The 27,616-nt window shown below is 37.7% G+C and overlaps 1 protein-coding gene across 3 annotated transcripts in view; it reads right to left on the reverse strand.

The window, feature by feature from the left end:
- Positions 1-27,616, reverse strand: part of CUL3 (cullin 3) — a 108,725-nt gene that overhangs the window by 37,979 nt on the left and 43,130 nt on the right. For all 3 annotated transcript variants that reach the window (XM_055573605.1, XM_055573604.1, XM_055573606.1), the window contains one exon: positions 10,870-10,983. In XM_055573605.1, coding sequence (XP_055429580.1) covers positions 10,870-10,983 — 114 coding nt within the window. The remainder of the gene's footprint in view (positions 1-10,869; positions 10,984-27,616) is intronic.

The raw sequence follows: 27,616 nt of genomic DNA on the forward strand, positions 1-27,616 counted from the left end.
AAAGATACATGTACCCTAATGTTCACTGCAGCACTATTTACAACAGCCAGGACATGGAAGCAACCTAGATGTCCACTGACAGATGAATGGATAAAGAAGACGTGGTACATATATACCAAAGAACATTGTTCAGCCATAAACCGGACTGAAATCAAGCCATCTGAAGGGATGTGGAAGAACCTAGCGGCTGTCATACAGAGTGAAGAAGTCAGAAAGAGAACAACAAATACTGTATATTAACACACATATATAGAATCTAGAATAACGATACTGATGAACCTATTTGCATGTAGAGAATGAACTTGTAGACATAGCAGGTAAAGGAGAGGGTGGGATAATGAGAGTAGCACTGACATATGTACATTACCATGTGTAAAACAGATAGCTAGCAAGAAGTCATTATATAGCACAGAGTTCAGCCCAGGAGGAAATATACTATGTATACATACAGCAGATTCACACTGCTGTACAGCAGAAATTAACACAATATTGTAAACCAATTATACTGCAACTTTAAAATAAAAGGTAAAGAAAGGAAAAACAACAAGCACATAGTGAGAATACGGAGAAATTGGAATTCTTGAATATTGCTGGGTACAATGTAAAATTGTTCAGCTGCTATCGAAAAATAAGATGGTAGTTACTTAAAAATTAAGAATAGAATTATCATGTAATCCAGCAATTCTACTGTCTGGGTTTATACTCAAAAGATGGGTCTTAAATATTCTTACACTCCTATCCATAGCAGTGTTATTCAAAATAGCCAAAGGGTGGGAAAAAAACCAAGAGACCACTGACTTGCGAATGGAAAAGCAACTGCAGCATATCCATATGACTGAGTATTACTCAGCCTCAAAAAGAAAGACAATTTTTAAAACTGACGTAACACATTTCATGTGTAAAACATTATGACTTCTGTATACACTACAACGTGCTCACCACCAAAAGTTCAGTTTCACCATCTTGCCTTGCCCTCACCCCCCTTGCCCTGTTAACCACTAATCTGTTAAGGAAAGAAACTCAGACTCAGATTACAACATGGATGAAACTTCAGTTGCAAAAGGACAAATATTCTATGATTCCACTTTTAAGAGGTAGCTAGAGTGGACTAATTCATACAGTCAGAAAGTACAGTGGTGGAGACCAGGGGACTGAGGAATAGGGTGGGGGGGATGGGGAGTTACCGTTTAATGGGTATCAGTTTTGCAAGGTGAAATTCTAGAGATGAATGGAGGCAATGATAGCTGTGTAACAGTATGAATGTACTTAACATCGCTGAATTTTAACAGTACACTTAAAAAAATTTTATGTTATATGTATTTTAAAATAAAACAAACAAACAAATACTGTTTAAAAGCATCAAAGAGCACCAAAAGCCATCTGGATTTGCGGGACCAATGTTCTGGGAAAAAGGCAAGTATACTGAGAAGAGTCCTACGTTTGCCTTCACTCATTCCCTTGGGTCATCTGTTGTTCTCACAATACTTGGAGGCCAAGCAGAAAGTCACAGGTGGAATGGCTATCAAGTAGCCAAGGCTTCTGAGGCAAAAGTCTAAAGAAAAGAACCAAAGTTGTGCAAGCAAACTTCACTGAGACGTTTACTGACACATCATCTAAGCATGGATGAGACACCAAAACTCCAAACAGAAAGCAGCGCAGGGAGACTAAGAGCTGAACAGAGACTGCCGGAAGACCTGCAGTGGGGTCAAGTCAGTATTATCTCAAGGTGCACTAATGTGGAGACCAAACCGTAAACAACTCAGGCTTCTGACTGAGACCCCAGAAGGGATGGTCTGAAGAAAACAAAAAGGCAAACTAAAAACAGATCAACTTTAACAAAGCCTAAAAGCCAGTTTCATCTAGATTATGGTGATCTGCCCATACTGTGCCTATCTGCCAGAAGAAAACTGCATTTCCTAAGAAGGAAGGTTATCATCACTCAGGGCCTCCACAAATTTTCATATACAATGTTGGAAAAGTTACCAGGCACAACAAAACAAACACCCCAGGATCCAATGTATAAAAACTAAGAGGAAAAAGCCCCCGGAAGTTAAAGTATTCTATACTCAAACTATCCAAAAGTGTTTAAAAACAAACCAACGACAAACAAATGTAAGTAAACTGTAAATCAAGGGTCTGTGTTGTAATCTCTAAATCCCTAAAACAATAATAACAAAAGCATATATAAATAATAGCTAATGGGGGAAGGGGGTGTAGTAATAAAACATACTTGACTCACCTAAAAGAAGTAAAGAAAACTGAAAGAAAAAAATCAATAAAGAACAGATGAGACAAACAGAAAAAAGAAAACCACAGCAGGATGGCAAACATAAACCCCAATGTGTCAGTAATCACATTAAACGTAAAAGAATGACACGCTTCATTTTAAAAACAAAGATAATCAGATGGGGTTAAAAAGCATGTTTCTATTTGGTACTTACAAGTGACACACCTTAAATATAAGCAGACAAAAAGATGAAAAGCAAACAGTGGGATGAAGTTTGCTATGAAAACATTAATTATAAGAAAGCTCGTACTAATACTAGACAAAGTAGTCTTTTAGCAGGAAGTATTACTAAAGATAAAGAAGGATATAATCCTAAATTTATATTCACTGTGTAACACAACTTAAAAATATATAACCTAAAAGGAGAAATAAGACCCAAATCAAATCTGAAGATTTTAATATTTCTTGGCAGTTGATAGAACAGGCAGACAAAAAAATTAGTAAAGATGGGTAAGATCTGAACTTGATTAGTAAATCTGACCAACTGATACATACACAACACTTTCTCCAACAACTGCAGATTGAAAAACTGAAATGAACTGAAATTAAAAACTTCTCTTCAAAGACACCATTAGGAAAAAAGATAAAGACAATATCTCACAATACATTTATTATTTGATGAAGTATTTTTATCCAGAACATACAAAGAACTCTCACAAATTTTTTAAAAAATCAGAAAACCCACATTAAAAAAAAATGGGCAAATGTGTAGTTTAATTTGTTATACACAAGTGTTCATCATTCAGTCATCTCCGACTCTTTGTGACCCTATGGACTGTAGCCCGCCAGGCTCCTCTGTCCATGGGATTCTCCAGGCAAGATACTGGAGTGGGTTGCCATTTCCTTCTCCCTGTTATAAAGTGTTTTTAAAAAAATTAAAAGGGGACGTTTGAATTAGTGGTTAGAATAACTGCTGTAACTGCTACAGTATCTAATATTTTTGCTGAGTTTCTAAGTATTCTAATAATAATGGTTTTAAATAACTTCTGATAACAATTTTTATCTAAATCCTTAGAAAATCACTTCTTTAATGAGAATTTTACCATCAGATTCAAAATTTAAAAATGAGAAAAGAAACAGTGCTAAAATTTCTAATATGCTTTCTTAGCTTACACTTGGATCATTGATAAAAATCACTTTTCTTAAATTATAGGCTTGGGAAAACAGGATTATCTACCCAAATACGATGTCCACATCATAAAACTGCCCAATGACAGAAATTGGAAAAAAAAAAAAAACCCAGTTGTTTAGAATAGTGTTTGACACATAATACACATTCACTGCATACCTGCTGAGTGAATTTATCCACATAAGCAACAAAGGTAAATAAACGTTAGCTCAACTCTGTGTAAATAAATTATCATAAACATATAAGTGTGTGTGTATGTGTCAGTGTGTGTGAGTGTGAAGTCTCCTTTACTGACAAAGTTTCATCTTCCTTTCCTACACCAAAGTATCTGTGCTCTATGAGTGCACCTCCACAGGACCTACCCATGATGGATTAACCTGCTTGCAACCCACTCCTGTGTTCTTGCCTGGAGAATCCCAGGGACAGGGAAGCCTGGTGGGCTGCCATCTATGGGGTTGCAGAGAGTCGGACATGACTGAAGCGATGTAACAACAGCAGCAGCAGCAGCCTCCCTCCCTAAACTCAATCTTGTGGATTGCTGCATCATCACTGCACACACAAAAAAACAGTTCACAGGGCATAAGTAATCAAAAGTGTTTATGGTTCTATTAATTTGCTGAAAGGGGAACTTAAATGGATGGCAAGGAAGGAAATCCAAACTATCAAGCCCAATACGCTTAACCTTTACAGTATTTATGATGTTGCCCTGGTTTTATTTTACATAAAGGCCCAGTACTCGGCTTCTGAACTAACCATAAAAAGATACCAAGGTATTATACTATCAGTCACAAATGCAAAAACTAGAGCACATATGGGGAGCCTGTCTTGTACAGGCCCTTCTTGCAAAAGGAGTAAGTTAAAGAAAAAAAAAAAAAAAATTAAAAAGTGTGAAGCTTAACAGCCCAAAAGCCACATCCTATTTTCCTCTAAGATATCATTTTGAAAGCAGAGAAAGTACCAAGAAGACTTTAAACAACCTATCTGTGCTCTTCTAGAATACAGCTGTTTTCAAACTTTTCTCAGTGCTCAATCTAGAATACAGTAAAGAAGAAATATTTTTTTGGATCTAAAAAGTACCAAAATCTACAAAAGAAAATGCACTCTCAAATTCTGTGATCTCCATGTTCTCATCCTATCTTCTGATATCCAAGGACATACAAATCCTTGGTAGCTTTAGCAAACAGCTTATATTATCTCTCAACTTGGTTCCTTGATATCTATCACCTCTGATAACTGTAATTTTCATAATAATGACCAATTTGACACACTCCTTACAGATGCCTAAATTTTCATCTCCCATCTTATCAGGAATCCCTTCACCCACATATTGAGATGGACAGACTTTCAGCTTCATCATTAGAAGACCTCAAATATCTCTGGCATTAAAGGTCCTCTTTTTCCTCCCACCTCTCCCTGTGTACATTTCAACAGCTCCTCACTTCAACTAGAACTTCATGTCTACTGATCTCTAACATGGAACACTTGTTTCCTGGGAACTTGTGATTCAATTGCCCGCTTCTTAAAACAGCACAGACTGACAATCAACAATTTTAACAATGCTACGTACGATCTTAGAATTATTCCCCGTACCCAATAAGCCAAATTGAATTCGTAGGTTTTCCTTAGCTTTTGAATATTCTCAGATTGCTAAGTCCCTCCAAAGAAAGTATGAAGGCTACTGACTGCCGTCACTATACAAATTTTGTGCCAACTTACTTCAATTATCCCCTCACAATTACAGATGACCCACTTAGGTGGCTGACCCAGCACAGGGGATATTCCAAACCTCCCTGCGTGTTAATTTCCTATTGTTGCGGAACAAATGACCAGCTTCAGTACCTCGTTTACTCTGTAACAGTTCCAGAGTTGAGAAGACTGAAAACAGTTTCACTAGAAGAGATTATGATGTCAGCAGCACTGGTTCTTTCTGGAGGCTCTGAGGAGTTTCACTTCCCTGTCTCTTTCAATCTCTAGTGGTCACCTGTATTCCTGGGCTATAACCCCTCTTCCATCTTCAAAGCGCATCACTCCAATCTCTGTGTCTGCCATATTGCCTTCTCTTACTCTGACCCTCCTGCAACTCTCTTATAAAGACCCTGCAGCAGGATAACCTAAGACAACTATCATCTCATGATCCTCAACCTCACCACCTTTGCAAAGTTCCTTCTGCCAAATATGGTGACAACCTCTAGGTTCCAGAGATTAGTCGTGGGCGTATCTGGGAGTCCATTACTCAGCCTACCACATTCCTCAGCACCTCACATGATTCTGCGACCAGTAAAGACTGTCGCATGCTCTGCTTTATTAAGGAGACCATCCTCGGTTTCTCTCCTCTTCACAAAGTTCTTCCTACATTCTACTTCACCTCTTTATCCATCCTAATGACTTTCCTAATAGCTCAAAGAAGCAGTGATCCATTTTTAACCTGGGTCAACTCTCCCCCCATGACTTTGAATTTATAGCTTCTAGTCTTTAAGGATAACCTCAACAGAACTGTATCTTTATTATTTGTAAAAATGACTGGGAATATAGATAAATAAGTAAAAATATGAAAGTATCTTTGAAAATCATCACAAAGTTTTATGCAGAAAATTCTATTAACCTTCCACACAATAGGAAATGCTTTTCTATTTCTTTTGAAATGAATTCTAATTGCTCCAAAGTAACCTACAGAATGCCATCCATACATTTAATTTTTCCTTGATATAATAGCTATGTTATTGTTTACAGGGAGAGAAATGCATGAAACAATATACCTGTGGATTATTTTGATAATTAAAGCTATTATATAACCTATAACAAATTTTCTTCATAAAATTAAAAAACTGAAAAGGAAACATACTAAGTAGCCCCAAATCAATCTTAGAAGTTTAACATGTTAACTTTTCTTAAAGAAAAGGATGAATTAAAAATAAAGCAGATTACAAACTCCAATGCTTTCAGGGACAAAACAGATAAATTAAGTCTCAAATGTTAGAAAAAGTATAGTGGCAGAATCACATGTTCCATTTTGAGATATGTGTACACTTTTCTTTCCAGAATGCTGAACCTGCCAACAAAGTGTTCAGGGACCAATTTCGACCAATAGCTGGCTCCATGTAACCTGTGATTCCATTTTCACTTTCAAGAGCCAGTGTTTCCCACGTTATCTATACACTGAGGCTGGTGCAGGGCATTTTAGATACAGACATCTCCCTGTCAGAGTAAAAGTCAGCTAGCTGAGGAGGAGGAAGGTAGGAAGACAGTGCAGCATCTTCTCTTCTCCCATGAGCCTAAGTTCTAATATTCCAACAGTCAGAGCCAGTATTCACAGGAAGAAGAAATCTGCCTAGGTATATGTCTTATCTAGCAGGTAAAGTGATCTGATAAGTCTGGAAAGAGGGTAAAGAGCTTCATAGAAAATAACAGGGATGTCAATATAAAAAAACTGGGGGGGGGGGGAGGAGAGGAGTTTTGGGAAAATTAGAAGAATTTATCTTGATTGAAGCTCTGGTTACACATGTGCATACATGTGTCAAAAATAACTTTGTACAATTTAGTTCTGCACATTTCAATGTTAACTGAAAGTAATTATACTTTAATTTTAAAAAAACTTATTTAGTTAAGCCCAGAATACTACACATAAAAAGGCAAAATGAAGAGAATGAAAGATGAAAGAATTATACCTGTGGAATATGAAAATACATTATCAACACTTTAACGTCTTTCTAAATCTAAAATTTTGCATTTTTTAATAAGCATTTTGAAAAAAATGCACCATCTATTAATAAACAACGTGTATAGTAATTCTAAGATGTAGTGAGTGCCCAGGTTGTGCAGGAGGCTGTGCTAGGTGTTGGAGACAGAGCAGTGATACAAACACTGTCCCGTCCCCACCCCTCCCAGTCCAGCCTAGTGAGGAACTGAGGCTTTAAGCACTTGTTAGTAATGATAAATACTACAAAGGGAGTAGCGCTAGGTACAATGAGAGCAGCTGGGGCCACGGGCAGTACAAAGCATGGAGCAAGGAAAGCTTACCAGAAATCTAAGCAAAGTCTTAAAAGATAAGAAGAAACACATGACAAAAGAGAGGAAACATTCTGGAAACACTTCCCGACAGAACACAGGTATGAAAATTCCAAGATGAGAGAGAAGGATAAGAGAGAATCATGTACTTTAAAGTAATAATTCTAGGAACAATGTGAAAAAGAAGAGTGGAGAGCATGGTTAATGTTCTATGACTAGCTACTGAGAAATCAAAGTGCTCTGGTCTTGAGTGGCAGATATGAAAATAGAGAAATTACACATTCTAGAAATATATGATGTAGGAGAAAAGGGAGAAGAAACTGACAAAATAACTCCCAGGTTCCTGTCATGACCAAATGGAATAACACTGATTATGAGCTCACTTGGAAATGCCGAGTTTGAACTATCTCTAGACAGTGAAGGGAGCCGCCAGCTAGATCAATGAATTTATGAGTCTGAATCTCAGAGCATGAGACTGGAGAGATAAGGTGGGAATCATTTACACAAAGGCACTACAGAGAGTCAAGGTAAGTAAATACCATGTACCAGGAGAGGGAAACCTAGGGTAAGCCCCAAGAATGGCTCTATTTTAAGGGGCAAGAAGAGAAAGAAGAGTGACTGAGAAGAAACAGTCAGAAAGGCAGAGGCATACCAAGGGAGTACTTGATGACAGAAATTAAGCACCCAACCATGCCAGAGTAATAGTACTCAAGCGCGCCAATGCTGCTGGGAAATCAAGGCAAGTGAGGATTAGCAGTGCGCTTTGTTTTCAGAGATGTGCAAACATGGTGATCCTAGTAGGAGCAAGACAGAACAGAAGAGCTGAGGTAGAAGCGTGACTGAAACATACTCAAAATGAATGGTGGTGGTTTAGTCGCTAAGTCGTATCTGACTCTTGCGACCCCATAGACTTGCCCACTAGGCTCCTCTGTGCATGGGATTTCCCAGGGAAGAATACTGGAGTGGTTTGCCATTTCTTCTTCCAGGGGATCTTCTCGATTCAGGGATCGAATCTGGGTCTCCTACCTTGCAGGCGTATTCAAACCGATGAGAAAAGAGAGAAGCAAGTGTCAACACTTCCTATGAGATATTTAGCTGTGAATAGCAATGGGAGATCCTCGGTGGCAGTGGAGGGGGTCCAACAGAAAACTTAGTGGGATATTATTCTGAGAAGGGGGAGAAAATAGAGGGAAACTTGCAGACTCAGAGGCAAGAGATGAATACAGCTTCTACCTGATGCTTTCTCTTTCTCTAAAAGGCAGATGAGATTGTTTATTAAGAGTAAGGGGACCAGCAGGACAGCAGGAGGCTTGAAGAGAAATAATTGTTTCAAAGTGGTAGAATGAGCTGACTAGAGACTTCTGGGCAGTGTGGAAGGTTGATAGAGGACGTTCACGAAAATGGACACACAGTATGAGGTTTCCCAAGTGGGGTTTCTACCAGCAGAAGCCCAAGGAAGGCAAGTGGCTGGGTTTATCCAGGGCTGTTACACTACTAGATGGATTTGATGAAAAGATGAAGGGAAATATTACTACTAATTTTTACTGAACACAATACTGCAGTCCAGGCCATATAAATGCTTCACATGAAGGGCTCCTTTAAGCCTCATGGCTACTCTACCCATGAGTACAATATTATTTTCATTTTATAAATGAAGCTAAGGAATAATAATTAGTTCCTTGATTATCATAATTAGCTCCCTGACTACAGTCACATAACAGCTAGGATTCAAAGTGTGAGATTTCTTTTGTGCCCCCACCAACAAAAAATGCGGTGTGTGTGCTGAAATAAGATGGAAATTCTAAAAAATCACAGGGTATAAAGAGTAAGTATATATTATTTCAAAATACTCCTTTTATCAATAGAGCAATGGACTATAAAATCACAAGTGATTTTCTATCTCAGTGTCTGTGTTGTAACTCAAAGACTCAACAAATCTGGAACTTAAGACAGCAGTAAGCAAAGTCATTTCACATTTAAATCCTAAACATTATAATATGTTTTCACAGGCTACCTCATTTACCTCAAAATGTCTACATTGCGATAACTATTGTGAAAAGGAAAATGAGGCTCAGAAAGGCTAAATAATCTGCTAAACCTTTTCCCAAAACCCGGAAAAATGAAGTAGCCCCTCTTTGATGCTCTTGCCAATCAGTTCAGTTCAGTCACTCAGTCATGTCCCACTCTTTGTGACCCCATGGACTGCAGCACTCCAGGCCTCCCTGTCCATCACCAACCCCCAGAGCTTACTCAAACTCACGTCCATAGCATCAGTGATGCCATCCAACCACCTCATCCTCTGCCACTCCCTTCTCCTCCTGCATTCAATCTTTCCCAGCATCACAAATCCTGGGGTAATAGGACTGATTGAATTCACTCAGCAGAACAAAAAACTTTATAGTTCTTTGATCTCACTGGAAATTCTTTTCAAAGACTGCCTCATTCTACCAAGTAAAGAAACTAGGATCCACTCTCACCATTACAACTAATAATCAAAAACTAAAGAAACTGAAAATAAAAATTCCAAAGCAGAGAATAAAATCTTAGAAGAAAATCATTAAGTCCAATTCCCAAACATAAGTTCAATTCCCAAGCATAAACACTGAAGAAACAAGTTATTGGGCTTGGTGACTCTGCAGACACAATAATTAAGCTTGACGAATCTTTAATAATTGTATTTAAAAAAAAAAAACCTGACAGTTTTTAATCTCCTTGAAAGCTATTAAACAGTCTAGCTCAAGTCAATGTTTTCCTAATTGTTCTGATCAACAAGGTATTTTTTTTGAATGATAAAAACAAAAAAGTTATATGTGCAAAAGGGAATACATATCTGAAGAATATATATACATATGTGTGTGTGTGTGTGTGTGTGTCTGTGTGTATGTACATGTACACATATACACACACATCCCTAGAGGAGGAAATGGCAACTCACTCTAGTATTCTTGCCTGGGCAATTCCACGGACAGAGGAGCCTGGGAGGGCTACAGTCCATGGGGTCACAAAGGGTCGGACACGACTGAGCACACACACATAACACTGGGAGAGACAGATGGCAACTATTAAGAGTACAGTTATTACAAAAAAAAGTTGCATTAATACGGTAACTGAAAACATAAGGACATTAGGGTTTAAAAATCCACAAGAGAATATTTAGCTTTCATCTCTCATGTTGTCACTCAACTCCCCTTACTCAGAGATGGGCTTTTCAGTATTTCTCATATTCAAGCGTAAGTGCTAGATTACATCTTTTCCTTTCTAATCCTTAAGTATACGAACAACTAAGATTTTATTCATATAAGCTAAAGTTGGCCCTTATGACATAAATGGTATTAAAAAAAAGAAGAAAAGTTTCCCACACTGAGTTGCACAATCTAACTAAATGTGACAGAAATAAAGACACTGTGTTTTGAAATGCTTAACTTAAAAACAACAAAGCTCTACTTACCATATACATTAGTATGTCTCTAATCATCACCATAGCTGTCTGATGATCATTCCAAGCTTGATTTAGCGTTTGAAGAAAGTTGTTATTCAATGAATTTAGTACATCTTCTCGCACCTATTAACAGAAGGGTTCATTACAGTTTGTTTATACACCTAACGCACACTCACATGTATACATGCACATTATCTGTTCAACAAAATAATGAAGTGAAATCTTCGATTTTAAATCAAAGAAACACGTTACAGACCAGTGGAAATATTTTAAGCTATAATATAACCTATATACAGATAACTAACAAAACACGTTTTGTACAGTCCAGACCGGTCTCTTGACCTCCAGAATCATAAAGCAATCTCCTGGGCATTTCTCAACCCTCCAACGATGTAACTTGTCAGCATAAAATCCTAAAGACTTACAAAAGAACTACAAAGGTGCCACAGAACTGGTCCCAGGCTCTATCGCTCCAGTTAAACTTTCTACTACACTACCCCTCCCCCATCTTTGAAAAATGGTCAATAACACTGACTTTGGAGTCAAACTGCCTGGGCTTGAATCCCAGTTTCCTGATTAGGACTGCAACCTTGGGTAAATTATTTCATCTCCATGCTTCAGCTGCCTCATATCTAAAACAGTATCCATTTTATAGGACTGTTTTAAGGACTGAATTACCACTTGAAATACACATAAGACAGTGCCTAACACTCAGCACTCAACGAGCATAAAATATATTAACTTAATGTACTCCAGCTACCACAAAGCTGCATACTGCAAATGTGCTCTGCCATCTCCTCTGCTTAGTTCACACAGCTCACTCCCCTCCTTTTCTTCTACTCAAGTTTAACCTCCACAAAAAGGTCTTTCCTGACTATCCTATTTTAATAACAATACCTCTACTTCTTCACCCTGCACTTTATTTTTCCTCACAGTATTTGTCACTAATTACCAGTATATTACACATATTTATCTCTTTACTATTGCTCCATTGCAGCACGGATTTTCTCTTCTCCGTGTGTACCTCTCTCACATCTAGAACAGTGCCTGGCATATAAAAGACCCTTTATTTCATCCCCACCCTCCAATACCATGATTCACCTCCAACAAGGTATGTTCTTTCACCATACCCGCCTTTGCATAAAGTTCCCTCCAGTCTGAAATACCCTTTAAAGGCAATTCTGATAAGAATTCAGGAATTTTTTTCCACAATCCACAAGTATATTCACACCTTCTCCAGTAACAGGTTACTGCCCATTACTTCTTCCTGTTATCAGTTCAATGGAAAAATTCTTTGACTAGGAAACAGAATCTAGACTCTGGTTTTGGCTTTGTCATGAAGTACTGCATCTGTTCCTATGACACTTTGGGACTATTAATGCCAGTTTTTCAAATCCAACCAATCTTCCACGGTCCACCTCAACTCTCAGTAACTCCAGCCTAAAAAGACATATTTTTTTTTTAATCTTTAAACATTCTTCACCATAGATAATCTACAGCAATGGTTTAACTTTTTCAGGCTGGAAGAATCTGAAGTCACAGTACTTTCTGACACTTAAAACCCAAATTATAAACACATGTAAATAAAATGTCATTGTGTATTAGAACTAGAATAAAGTGATTTTAAGTGCCAAAGATTAAAACACACACACACACACACACACACACACACACACACACGTTATTTTGAATATATGGGAGAGAAAGCTGAATCTGAGAAAACTGTAATTTATTTTTTCTTACATGTAGAGGAAAAATAGTGGGAGATTTTTACTGGTGTGACAATTAATCTATTCTACCAAACATACAATATGAAAACCACTAGTCTACACCACATAATTCAAAATTTCATTATATACTCTTGTTCACAAGACTCAGCTACTTGACTTTAAATATATCACTAAGAGATTACTCTAGAAATATGCTGACAATATTAAAAGTGATAAACACCCATGTCAGTTCACAGTACTATGTTAAACATTTTCATGCAAAGTGGTAAAACATCATATTTCAAGTAATTAAGTCTACCACACATCATATGCAAGTTCCCATATGCTAAACAAACAAAAAAACCCAGCAAGCTGAAAATGTACCTATTTACAAAATTCTTCATCAAGCTTCATATTCTTTCACTGACCCTCTAAACTCTGAGTAGCAATTAAATTAAAATCATGACAACACTAGAGAAACTGTATTAGCCATTCTAAACACCGGAAAATCTAGAAATTAATCATTTGAAAGGATTTAAGTGAGAATATTCCCTTTCTTATAAAATCAAGTTATATGTTAACTCTATTTATAAAGTCATTCTGATTCTGGAATGCAAAAACATGTTTGGTATATTTGCTGAATAAAGGAAAAATTAACCTATTAAATTTAAAAGTTATAAAATAAGGCATGTTTTCTAAAACCACTAATTTATACACTAAAAATATTATCAGCAAGTATAAGATACTGCCTTTCAACAAAATTAAAATGTAACCAACTAGCACAGTGTGTCATAAATAATAACACTGCTTTATTTGCATTATACTTAAAAAAATTATCCTGACAAATCAGTAATAGTGAATTCTACTTAGCAGAAAGGAAGTTGCTATTAAGAGTTAATTTTGTTATACTTCTTTTTGAATGATCACACACAGAGATGACTAAAAGATGAAAGATAAATGCCCTTAAATATACTTGCTGCAATCATCTCTTATTCAGATCACTCTATGAGCAAGAAATTGTTCCTCTAAAACTGTTTCAGAAAAGGATCTTTGTACTGATACATGAAAAGTGAAAGATTATTTGTCCAAACATACAATAAAATGGTAGGAAGGAGATGAAAATTTAATGTTTATGAAGATCAAAACAGGCTTTTCCAAGACTAAGCTGGCATATAAAGCAAAATACACATAAAGTGACAAACGATTTAACCTTTATCTTACAAATTATTAACATAACAATACAGAAAGTTTGAAACAGAAAGTGGGGGATATGTAACATTATTAATCTCACACCCTACCAAAACCATAATTAGTTTTTGCACTTGCAAAGGCAAAGGGGAAGAAGAACCCTGAGATAAAGGTGGTACCAGAACCAAAGGGTCCTGCCAATCATATTGTGACCCGATCCGTTACTTAAAAAATCTATATGAACATTATGCAGATGAAAAGCTGGAATGTGAAGAATGAGATGGAGAACAAGTTTAATAAGATCATGGAAGCTGAGAGCAGGATGATGTACCAGCTGTGACAAGAGCCTAAAGTAGTAGCTGAAAACTGATGACTATGCAAAGCATCTAGCCTTGCAAAGGAGAAAGCAAGACACAGTGATTTAAAACAATAGATCATAAACCTGGCAAAGAGACAGAATCCTATAGAGACTAAGAGATTTCAATCAAGAAAATGAAAAGATAAGACAGACTGGAAGAAAATATTTACAAAAAGTTGGTCAATAGATGGGGAAACAGTGGAAACAGTGTCAGACTTTATTTTTGGGGGCTCCAAAATCACTGCAGATGGTGACTGCAGCCATGAAATTAAAAGACGCTTACTCCTTGGAAGGAAAGTTATGACCAACCTAGATAGCATATTCAAAAGCAGAGACATTACTTTGCCAACAAAGGTCCGCCTAGTCAAGGCTATGGTTTTTCCTGTGGTCGTGTATGGATGTGCGAGTTGGACTGTGAAGAAGGCTGAGTGCCGAAGAATTGATGCTTTTGAACTGTGGTGTTGGAGAAGACTCCTGAGAGTCCCTTGGACTGCAAGGAGATACAACCAGTCCATTCTGAAGGAGATCAGCTCTGGGATTTCTTTGGAAGGGATGATGCTAAAGCTGAAACTTCAGTACTTTGGCCACCTCATGTGAAGAGTTGACTCACTGGAAAAGACTCTGATGCTGGGAGGGACTGGGGGCAGGAGGAGAAGGGGACGTCAGGGGATGAGATGGTTGGACGGCATCACTGACTTGATGGACATGAGTCTGAGTGAACTCCGGGAGTTGCTGATAGACAGGGAGGCCTGGTGTGCTGTGATTCATGGGGTCGCTAAGAGTCGGACACGACTGAGCGACTGAACTGAACTGAACTGAACTGAGGTTGGTCGTAACTTTCCTTCCAAGGAGTAAGCATCTTTTAATTTCAATACACTTGATAAAGGACTGTTAATCAAAATACACAAAGAATTTCTAAAACTCAGTAATAAGAAAATAAACAATCCAACTTTTAAAACTGGCTAGACCTGGATACCTCACCAAAAAGATATTCAGATAGCAAATACGCATATAAAAAGATGTTCAACGTCTGAATTAAAATAATGGGATGCCACCACACATCTATTAGAATGGCCAAAATCCAAAACAAGGACAACGACAAATTTGGTGAGGATGCAGAGCAATAGGAACGAACACTCAATCACTGCTGGGAGGGATACAAAATGATACAGCCACTTGGAAAGACAGGGCAGTTTCTTACAAAACTAGACATACTCTTACTATGTGATCCAGAAAATTATGCTTTCCAGAATAAACACCAAAGGAGTTGACAACGTATGTCAACATAATGTTTATACGAGCTTTACTTTAACTGGCAAAACCTGGAAGCAAAGAAGATGCCCTTCAATAGGTGAATAAATAAACTGCAGTACATCCAGACAATGAAGTATCACTCAGCACTAGAAAGAAATGAGCTATCAAGCCCATGAAAAAAAAAAAGATGCAGACGAACCTTAAGTACATACTACAACATGAAAGAAGTCAATCTGAAAAGGCTACGTACAATATGATTCCAACCACATGACATTCTGGAAAAGGCATAACTAAAGAGACTGTAAAAAAGATCAATGGTTGCCAGGGCTTAGGGTGAAAGGAAAAATGAAAATGCAGAGTACAGAGGATTTTTAGGGCAGTGAAAATATTCTGTATGCTATTGTAATGGTATTTCATTACACAGTTGCCAAAACGCATAAACACCACCAAGAATAAACATCATGTAGATGATGGACTGTAGGTGATAATGATAAGTCAGTGTAAGTTCAATACTGTTCGCACCACTCTGGCAGGGATGCTTGTGGTGAGGGAGACTGTACGTGTGTCAGTGGACATATAGGAAATCTCTATTACCTTTTGCTCAATTTTGCTGTGAATCAAAAACTGCTATAAAAAATACAGTCTATCTTAAAAAGCTTCTCTGGTAGCTCAGATGGTAAAGAATCCACCTGCAATGCAGGAGACCTGAGTCAGGAATATCCCCTTAAGAAGGAAATAGCAACCCACTCCAGCATTCTTGTCTGGAGAACTCCATGCACAGAAGAGCCTGGCTGGCCACAGGCTGGCCACAGTTTCATGGGGCCGCAGAGTTGAATACAACTGAGCGACTAACACACACACACACAAAGTCGGGGGCCCACACAGGATCTAAGAGAAAGAGAATCTGGGTATTCTTGTTTTGAAAGAGCTACCCAGGTGATTCTGATATAACAGCCAGGATTAAGGGACCACTGACTTAAAGAGCCATACCAGCCATTTTTGTTCCTTCCCTTTGCAAAAGTTCCTCAATATGAATGTTTTTATATAGTTATAATACCTATATGTGGTTGTAAGTCCTGATTTTCTTAAGCCATTGTTAAAATTCAACATTAACCTTTACTTTAGGAGACAACTTTCTTGCTGTATCATTTCATTTCCAAAGCACCACAATAATTCAAAGAAAAAGGGTATAGCAGAATGAAATGTAAGGAAAAAAATATTATCTGAGATTTAAACAGTTTTCAACCTAACACCAAAATCATGAGCTATAAAAGACAAAAATGATAAAATGGGCTCCATCAAAATTGAAATCTTTTGTTCTGCAAGTACTGTTAAAACAATAAAAAGACAAACTATTGACAGGGATAAAGTATTAAATGACTTGTACCAAAAATAAAAACAAAAAACCCCAAAACTCTTACAAATCAATAACGAAAGCAAACAGAATTTTTAAATGGGGAAAAGACTTGAACAGACACTCAACCAAATAAGATATAAAAAGGCAATCTGGCACATGAAAAGATGTTCACCAACATTAGGTAGGAAGGTAAGGCAAATTAAAAGCATGATGAGATACCACTACACACATCCATTACAATGGCTACAATATTGACATTACCAAGTGCTGGCAAAGATTCTGAACAGCTAACTTTCATACATCGCTAGTGGGAATACAAAATGGCACAATCCCACAAGCAGTCTAGCAGTATCTTATGAAGTTAAATATACACTTACCACATGACCCAGCAATCCCACTCCTAGGAATTTATCCTAGAGAAAGGAAAACACGTATCCACACAAAAACTTGCACAAAAATGTTCACAGCAACTCTATTCACAACCAGAAGAAACTATACAACCCAAATGTCTTGCAATAAATAAATAAGTAAAAGGATAAGCAAACTGATACACTGATAACAAAAGAATATCACCCAGCAATAACAAGGAACAAACTATTGATACACACAACAGACTGGCTCAATTGCAAAATAATTATGTGAATGAAAGAAGTCTCAAAGGCTACAAACTGTATGATTCCATTTATACAACACTGTTGACAAAACGAAACTACACAGACAGATCAGTGGTTGCCAAGTATTAACGGTGGAAGAAGGACGTGACAACAAAGGAAAAACAGAAATTTTCTGGGGCTGAAGGATATTCCATACTGACTGTGATAGCAATTACATAAACCTATACATGGGAAATAGATGGGGCAACAGTGGAAACAGTGTCAGACTTTATTTTCATGGGCTCCAAAATCACAACAGATGGTGACTTCAGCCATGAAATTAAAAGACGCTTACTCCTTGGAAGGAAAGTTATGACCAACCTAGATAGCATATTCAAAAGCAGAGACATTACTTTGCCAACAAAGGTTCATCTAGTCAAGGCTTTGGTTTTTCCTGTGGTCATGTATGGATGTGAGAGTTGGACTGTGAAGAAGGCTGAGTGCCGAAGAATTGATACTTTTGAACTGTGGTGTTGGAGAAGACTCTTGAGAGTCCCTTGGACTGCAAGGAGATCCAACCAGTCCATTCTGAAGGAGATCAGCCCTGGGATTTCTTTGGAAGGAATGATGCTAAAGCTGAAACTCCAGTACTTTGGCCACCTCATGTGAAGAGCTGACTCATGGGAAAAGACTCTGATGCTGGGAGGGATTGGGGGCAAGAGGAGAAGGGGACGACAGAGGATGAGATGGCTGGATGGCATCACTGACTCGATGGACATCAGTCTGGGTGAACTCCGGGAGTTGGTGATGGACAGGGAGGCCTGGCATGCTGCAATTCATGGGGTCGCAAAGAGTCTGCCACGACTGAGGTACTGATCTGATCTGATCTGATCTGATACATGGGTTAAAATTCACAGAATCGTACATGAAAATTAAAAGGCTAATTTTATTGTATATTGATTTTTTTTAATTGCAACATTTATGTTCTCAAATTGGGTCTTGTTTCCTTATTGTATAAGCTATGATGCCACAATTATTATTCATAAAAGCAACCTGAATGCCAAACAATGAAGAATCATTATTTTGAGTACACCAACCTTTACAGAGGCCTCTGCAATAATTCTAATGGACATACTACATCCTCCATTTCTGTGAACACAGCTTTCCCTGTCCTTTTTATTACACCCTCAGCAAAGATTAAAGTGGATTAGTAAATCAAAACAAAACCTTTATTTTTCAATGCCATAACAACATAAGTTCACTGTGTTCAATGATAAACTGACATCCAAGTTGTAAGAAATACATTCTCAAATCAATCAAATTACTGGCGAAGGGAAGAAGGTGGAAAGGGTAATGACAGGAGAGGGCAGCAGGTAGGAGCATGAGTGGGAGCTCAAGGACTGACAAGGAGGCTGCCCTTGGGCCAGCAGCTCATGGCTAGAGAGTTGAAGGATTATTAATAATCTATACATTAACTCCCCACCCTCTAACACACACACACATTTATTCTTAATCATTAATTAAAACTTTTTCACGCTCTAAAGTTTAAATGCCTGGGGCAAATCCCAGCAAGCCAATCCTAGTATCTAGGTAACACCAAGAAATTTTATCAACTAAAAGTAATAATTAAGATTTTAATTCTCAACTTTACTGAAACCAGAACTAAGCCATATAATTAATGATGATATGGAATACTGAGAAGGACTTTCTTCTTTAAAAAATCTTCAAACTCAGGACAAAACTTAATTCCAATATAGATAAACCTCTGAAAAATACAGACATTTGTATTTGGCATTATTTTCCACTGAAACATACACCATGTATTAAAACATCAAAAGGTACATGACTAACATGGTTCATGTGCTTAAAAAAAAAAAAAAAAAAAAAGAGAAAACATTTAAGGATACCACAGAGAGACTACCATGTGACTTCTTAGAAATCTGTAGCATTTCAGTGTTCACTCAGGAGCTAAAGAATCAAATTTGTATTTGCAGACAGTTACCCAGGGCAGTTACAAGGACTTTGATCAAGTTACTTAAACTATACATTCTGTAGTTCCTCTTCCTGTAATATGACAGGTTGATCAGTTCAATGGCACTCATGCAATGCCTTAGAACCATTCCAGGGTGGGCTGTTTCCCCTAATAAATATCATTTATACCAGTGACTATGCCGAAGCCTTTGACTGTGTGGATCACAATAAACTGTGGAAAATTCTGAAAGAGATGGGAATACCAGACCACCTGACCTGCCTCTTGAGAAACCTATATGCAGGTCAGGAAGCAACAGTTAGAACTGGACATGGAACAACATGGAACAAATAGGAAAAGGAGTACGTCAAGGCTGTATACTATTACCCTGCTTATTTAACTTGTATGCAGAGTACATCATGAGGAAACACTGGGCTGGAAGAAGCACAAGCTGGAATCAAGATTGCCGGGAGAAACATCCATCACCTCAGATATGCAGATGACACCACCCTTATGGCAGAAAGTGAAAAGGCAGAAACTAAAAGGCCTCTTGATGAAAGTGAAAGAAGAGAGTGAAAAAGTTGGCTTAAAGCTCAACATTCAGAAAATGAAGATCATGGCATCTGGTCCCATCACTTCATGGCAAATAGATGGGGAAACAGTGGAAACAAGTGTCAGACTTTATTTTTGGGGGCTCCAAAATCACTGCAGATGGTGACTGCAGCCATGAAACTAGAAGACGCTTACTCCTTGGAAGGAAAGTTATGACCAATCTAGATAGCATATTCAAAAGCAGAGACGTTACTTTGCCAACAAAGGTCCGTCTAGTCAAGGCTATGGTTTTTCCAGTGGTCATGTATGGATGTGAGAGTTGGACTGTGAAGAAAGCTGAGCGCCGAAGAATTGATGCTTTTGAACTGTGGTGATGGAGGAGACTCTTGACAGTCCCTTGGACTGCATCCTAAAGGAGATCAGCCCTGGGTGTTCTTTGGAAGGAATGATGCTAAAGCTAAAACTCCAGTACTTTGGCCACCTCATGCGAAGAGCTGACTCATTAGAAAAGACTCTGATGCTGGGAGGGATTAGGGGCAGGAGGAGAAGGGGATGACAGAGGATGATGAGATGGCTGGATGGTATCACTAACTCAATGGACGTGAGTCTGAGTGAACTCCGGGAGTTGGTGATGGACAGGGAGGCCTGGCGTGCTGCGATTCATGGGGTCGCAAAGAGTCGGACATGACTGAGAGACTGAACTGAACTGAAATGAACTGATACCAGTTTTGTGTGATTTTAAAAGTAGGGTTTTCCACTGTTTTAAAAATATAGGCATATCTTGAAGATACCATGGTTCTGATTCCAAACCACTGCAATAAACCAAGCATTGCCAACAAAGCAAGTCACACAGACTTTTTTTGTTAAAGCAAGTCTCATGAATTTTTTGGTTTCCTAGTGCATATAAAACTTATGTTTACATTATACACTAGGCTATTAAGTGGGCAATAGCATTATGTCTAAATAAATAATGCATATCTTAATTTAAAAATACTTTGTTGGAAATAAATGCTAACCATTATCTGAGTCTTCAAGGTGTTATAATCTTGTTGCTGGTGAAGATCTTGCCAAGGTGTTGATGGCTGCTGACTGATCAGGGGTGGCTGGTGAATGCTGGGATAGCTGTGGCAATTTCTTCAAATAAGATGACAATGAAATGTGCCATGTGAATAAACTCTTCCTGTCAAGAATGATTTCTCTGTAGCATGCAACGCTGTTTCACAGCATTTTACCAAGAGTAAGAAGTGGAGTCAGTCCTTTCAAACCTGCTTCATTAACTAAGTTTATGTAACAAATCCTTTGTTGTCATGTCAAAAGCCTTCACAGTATCTGTACCAGAAGTACATTTCATCTTAAGAAACCATTTTCTTTGTCCACCCATAGGCGTCCCTGGTAGCTCAGCCAGTAAAGAATCTGCCTGTGATACTGGCGATGCAGGAGACGTGGGTTCAATCCCTGGGTCGGGAAGATTCCCCTGGAGAAGGAATGACAACCCACTCCAGTATTCTTGCCTGGAGAACGCCATGGACAAAGAAGCTTGGCAAGTTACAGTCCTTGGGGTCACAAAGAATCGCACACAACTGAACGACTAACACACTTTAAGGTTCCAATTCTAATTCTAGTTTTTCTGCTACTTGTACCACATCTGAAGTTACTTGTGAGCCCTTCAAAGTAATCCAAGGAATTAACTTCTTCCAAACTTGTGTCAATATTGGTATTTTGACCTCTTCCCACCTATCAGGAATGTTCATCAGAAACATGCTGAAGAGGGTTGCCATAAACCTTCAATTTGTAAAAAATGCTGTCATCTGCTAAGTGCAGTAAAAAGCAAAAGCACAATAAAACAAGGTGTGCCTGAGACTGACAGAGCCACTGGATACGCGCTAAGTACCTTTTTCTTGGCTCTAAATTCCAAAACACACTGCTTGTTTCACCTGATGAAACCAAGTATTTACAAAAATATGAAACATTTACCATGATCAAAAATAGCATTTAAGTTCTCACAACATTTGAATTTTTCAGAGCCCTGCGTATATAATCTGGGAACTTATCATTTTACAAATTTTACCAGTTATATAAATCCTGTTTTTCCTAAAAATGGACTACCCTGGTGGCTCAGTAGGTGAAGAATTTGCCTGCAACGCAGGAGTCACAGGATACGCAGGTTCGATCCCTGGGTCGGGAACATTCCCTGGAGAAGGAAATGGAAACCCACTCCAGTATTCTTGCCTGGAGAATTCTACGGACAGAGGAGCCTGGTGGGCTACAGTCCAAAGGGTCACAGTCAGACACAACTAAGCAAGCAGGAAATGATTTCCTAAAAATGTCATTAAAAAATAATTCCTGAAGATCTCAAAATATGAAGTGATGTGATATAAACCTATCAATAAACATGGCTTAATATATAAGTGAATCTCAACAGAAGCCAAGCCATGAAGTGTAGAAGATATCTCTCCTAATCTGACACATCCTTTGAAAAAATGCTCCACAGCTTTTCCCCTTATGCAAAGATTCTTGATCTAAAAGATTACATGGTAAATAAAGGCAGCACAGGAATACAGACGCTAAAAAGCCCATCTGCCTGATTCAAATCATAGAGCCCACATTAGGGAGATGTGCGACCCTGAGAGACTTCATTTGTGTGAAAGTGATAGTGTGTGTTAGTCACTCAGTCATGCTCGACTCTTTGCGACCCCATGGACTGTAGCCAGCCAGGCTCCTCTGTCCATGGGATTCTCCAGGCCAGACTACTCGAATGGGTACCTGTTCTCTTCTGCAAGAGATCCTTCCAACCCAAGAATCAAACCCAGGTCTCCCGCACTGCAGGCGGCTTCTTTACTGAGCCACCAGGGAAGCCCAAGAACACTGCAGTGTATAGCCCATCCCTTCTCCAGTGGATCTTCCCGACCCAGGAATCAAACTGAGGTTTCCTGCATTGCAGGTTGATCCTTTACCAACTGAACTACCAGCGAAGCCTTCATTTGTGTATCAGTTTTTATAAAACAGCACTTATTTCAAGCAGTTATTGTGTGGATAAAATGAGTCAACATGCACAAAATACTTAGAACAGTGCCTAGCCCACATTAAATGCTACATAAGCATTTGCTTCCATTAAAATATTACTTGGTTACATTATTTATAAAATTACTGGAATCTTACTACTCAAGAGTGTCATCTGCACAGGGTAGAATCATGGTCAATATCCTCATCACCACGTTCATCATCTGTAAGCTTGACCCCCTGAATCAAAATCTGCATTTTAACAACATGCTCAGAAAATTTTCTGAAACACACAGATATATATTCACATACTTTATACACTATTGATTCTCAACTCTCCATTTCCACTTGATTACTGCTTTCTTTCCCTTCTTTTAAAGAACAAAATCTCTCCATAACTAGAAGGAATTACTTTACTTCATATTTTGAGGAGTTCATAATGCAGCCAACCTCCATTAAATCTGATGAATAGATATAGCTAATTCAAAATACATATAACAAGCTTAAGACTTGTATTTCGAAGCAAACTTCTACTAATGGTTGCTTTGTTTAGTCGACCAATCGTGTCCAACTCTTTGCAACCCCACAGTCTGCAGTATGCCAGGCCTCCCTATCCCTCACCATCTCCCAGAGTTTGCCCAAGTTCATGTCCATTGCATCGGTGATGCCTTCCAGCCATCTCATCCTCTGATGCCCTCTTCTCCTTCTGCCCTCAATCTTTTCTAGCATCAGGGACTTTTCCAGTGAGCCAGCTGCTTGCATCAGATGACCAAAATAGTGGAGCTGCAGTTTTAGCGTCAGTTCTTTCAACAAGTATTCAGGGTTGATTTTCCTTAAGACTGACTGGTTTGATCTTGCTGTCCAAGGCACTTTTCAGGAGTCTTCTCCAGCACCACAGTTCAAAGGCATCAATTCTTTGGCGTTCTGTCCTCTTTACAGTGCAGCTCTCACAACCACATGTGACCACTGGGAAGACCATAGCCTTGACTATATAGACCTCTGGCAGCAGAGTAATGTCTGTGCTTTTCAATACACTGTCTAGTAGGTTTGTCCTACTGAAGATTAGGAGAATTAATTTTAACTTTTGTAGATACTTTAAGAATTCACTAATGACAAGAGATTCCTAAATGGAATAAAATCCACTGCCCTTTTGATATTTTCTAGATTCACAGTACTGTTCTCATTATCTTCACTTATTTTTAGAATAAAATTTGGCCACCTTTATCAGAGGATTTAAACCAGTATCATCAAAACTAAAGACAGCCATTTCAGGGAAACGTTTTTTGTGACCGCTGTCAAAAGATTCTTCTGTAAGTTTACTAATGTATACATAGTTATTAACATAAGTTTAAGAATTTCACAAAGTGTCCAAAATGAAGGTCTTAATTTAAATGGATACATAAAATTTCTTCCCTGAGCTGACAATTCTAATATTTAAAGATTAGTTTCAACAAGCAAGCAGGATGTTAGGCACCATGGGGAATATAAAATGCACTCACTTAACAATCTCTACAAAGGAGGGTAGAAGGGAGGAGCTTAATATTAGCATTCATATGACCTCAATACAAAGTAGAATTCAATGAACAGTACTAAAGAAGTCAAAGCAGGGACACATGATGCCTATTAGGACAACAGGTTTTCATAGTTTCATAAAGAAAATTTGCTACATGTTAAAGAAGATTAAAAAAAAACACCTAAATCTGGGATTAAAAAAATACATTCTTACTTCAAAAACATTCTTCTTAAAAACTTTAAAATAACACAACTTGGAAAACCAGGATTTAAGGATGAAGTCATGCCCTGAAAAATGGTAGCTTTTTACCTAATGGATGGAAAGGAAAACAAAGAACAAAGCAGTATACCACAGGACAATATGATTATCATTTGTCAAGTACTTCATTCCCAATGTTTAAGAAATACATTAAATACATTAAAAGCACCAGTACATTATAGCATTAATACCACAGTTCAACTCTGAAAAACAGGGACACTGACAAAATAAAGAGTAAAACATATACAAAGTATGGCAATACAGCAACTACCCTCTCCTAGGTATCATGAAGAGAAAAAACACAGTTCTACAAGATCACACAATCTAGAGTTTCCACCAAACTGACAGACTCCAGACTCAAGAAATCAAAGGTAGTCAGCCCCAAAACTAAACTGCACTTTAAAATGGTGAAACACTGTTTTATAGTAGTTAGGATTCAGTAATGAACTTGGGTAGGCAGAAGTATTACTTCATATACAGAAGACAAAACAGATGTCAGCAGTTCAAGATATAAACCATAATGGCTTCCATTTGACTACTAGTGTTCTTAGAGATTCATTTCAATAGACAATTATTGATGCCAACTATATGGAGAGCAGAAGACACAAAGATGAATGAAACAGGCCCTAGCTTAATAAATATTAAAAGAACATCACTAGAAAATACAATCAAGATTATGAGCACTGAGCTCACAGAATTTATAGTCTACTCCACAATTTAAGTAGGAATAGCTGGTGTTTAACATGGGTGAACTTAACTAAATAACACTCTAAACTTCGCTCTTCCCCAGCATTTCTCTTTCAATCCTTTTAAAGTAGAAACTACTCAATTTCCTACCCCCCTCATATTCTGACTGCTGTCTTTCTGACTCTCCATTAATCCCTACTCCTCACCCTATCCCTATCCCTAATAATCTCTATCATCCTATTTATATTCAAGTCATTCTTTCCAATCCTGTCCCTTAAGGGTTTGTACACCTAGCTGAGAGCTTCCTCTTCTTTCTGACTGTCCTGTCACCCTAAGCGACTCTAACATTCAGTGGGTTCTTAGCTTCTTCCAACAACTTTAAATTTAGAAAAAAGGACAAGATGGCACGAGAATGAAAGATAAGTAGCAATGAAGGACTGAAACTGGAACTTCTATTTTAACCTTTTACTCCATCTTTTCCACTTCAGGCTTTTTGAAGGTTAAAATCCAATAGCTCCTAGCACCCACAGAATAAAAGCCAAATCCCCTACAAAGTTAGGCCAGCTAACTTTATCATTCTCATTTCCTACAAATCCAAGTGAAGTCTTTTATGTTCCCTTTAAACTTATACTGGTCCACCATACTATGCTCCTACCTACCTACCTTTTTATTTGTTCATGCCATTTCCCTTACTGAGATTATCTTTTGCCTATGTTTAACATGATGGATCTTCTATAATACTTTAGGCTCATCAAACATGACCTCCTCTTTCTAATTTGCCCTGAATTCTTCAGGCAAAATAATTCCCCTTCAAATCTGATTACCTCACTAAAACTGGGAGGTGAGGTTTCCTGCTGATAGGCACTGTGTCTTCATTCTTTTCTGGTGGGTAAGCCACAGGAAAGACTCAGTATCTGTGGGACCTCTGAACTTTACTAATGAAAATCTTATTCCCTAGTGTTTCTATCAATGTCCTTTTTAATTCACTGCAATCACTATATTTACGATATATTTTGTGCATACAATGCTATTTAAAAGGTGCCTCTACATCCATTTATATTTCCCTACAAAGGAAAAGCACCAAAAGAACTTTATTATAAAAGCTAAGTCTACTTAAGTAAGTGGCCTACAAAACAGTCTAGAGCTTACCATAAAATTACCAACTTCATTCTCTCAGGCAATTAGTACCACTATATAAACATTTAAATTTACCTATGAATAAACATAGTATTTAAAACTCCAGTTCTTCCCATTCTCCCTCTGAAGATGAGGAGAAACATTAATAAACTGAGCAAGTAGTTCACATAGAAACATCATTTTCAGCAAAGGTGACCCTACACACAAAATAAAAACAGTAGCATATGTTATTCTACAAAGAGAATTTACACACACACACACACACACACACACACACAATCAACAGGAAGTCACTTAAAAATTGAAATTATTCTCCTTCAAAGCATCATTTTTCCTACCTGAAAAACAGAGTGCTTAGAACTGATCAGGATTACAAGGCAGAGATTCAAGTATATAAGTCTGTAACCTAAGTTTCAGAAAGATGAAGATCTTTGATTTAACACAAATGCATAGCCCAGTGCCTGGCATTAACAGGTCCTCAATAGGCAGTTTTCTGAATGAATGAAAAGTGAAGAGGATGAAGCTCCTCTTACTCTGCCTTCCTCACACTGATTCCATCAAACTAAGACATTATTTGAAGAACAAGATAGGACTTTGAAAACCACTGGAATAAATATTTCTTGTAGCAATAATAAACTTTCTAGTAGAGTTGAAAAGTCAACATCCTTTCTGTTCAGCTATTTTCCTAAAAGAACAAACTTTTACAGTACAAAAATTAGTTTTTATAAACTCACTTATGAGGCTATCTTACTATTATTACTAAAAAGTAGAAATTTGGGGGAAAAGGAGGGAAATTAACCTTAAGGCAAATCTAAGAAACTTGTTATTCATAACAAGATTAGGATAATAAAGTTTTTTCTATATTAAAACCAAAGAGTTTCTCCTGACCTTAAGAAACAATTAAAAATGGAAAAACTTCTATTCTAAACATGTATTATGGCACATGAAAGGACAACGGTAAACTCAAAAACTATCATTTTCCTAAGTAACCAAAATTATCAAGGTACATAATCATTATATAAATTTAATGCTCATTCAGGCTAACTAATCCCAATCATTTTATACATTAATAATCTTAAGTCCAGAAAAATTTAGTAACTTGATTCAATATTTAGTGGTAGAATCAGGTCTAATGCCTCATCCTCCCTACTTTCTATCCAGTACTTTTTTTCACTGCATCT

The sequence above is a fragment of the Bubalus kerabau genome, chromosome 3, assembly GCF_029407905.1.
Source record: "Bubalus kerabau isolate K-KA32 ecotype Philippines breed swamp buffalo chromosome 3, PCC_UOA_SB_1v2, whole genome shotgun sequence".
NCBI classification, from domain to species: domain Eukaryota; kingdom Metazoa; phylum Chordata; class Mammalia; order Artiodactyla; family Bovidae; genus Bubalus; species Bubalus kerabau.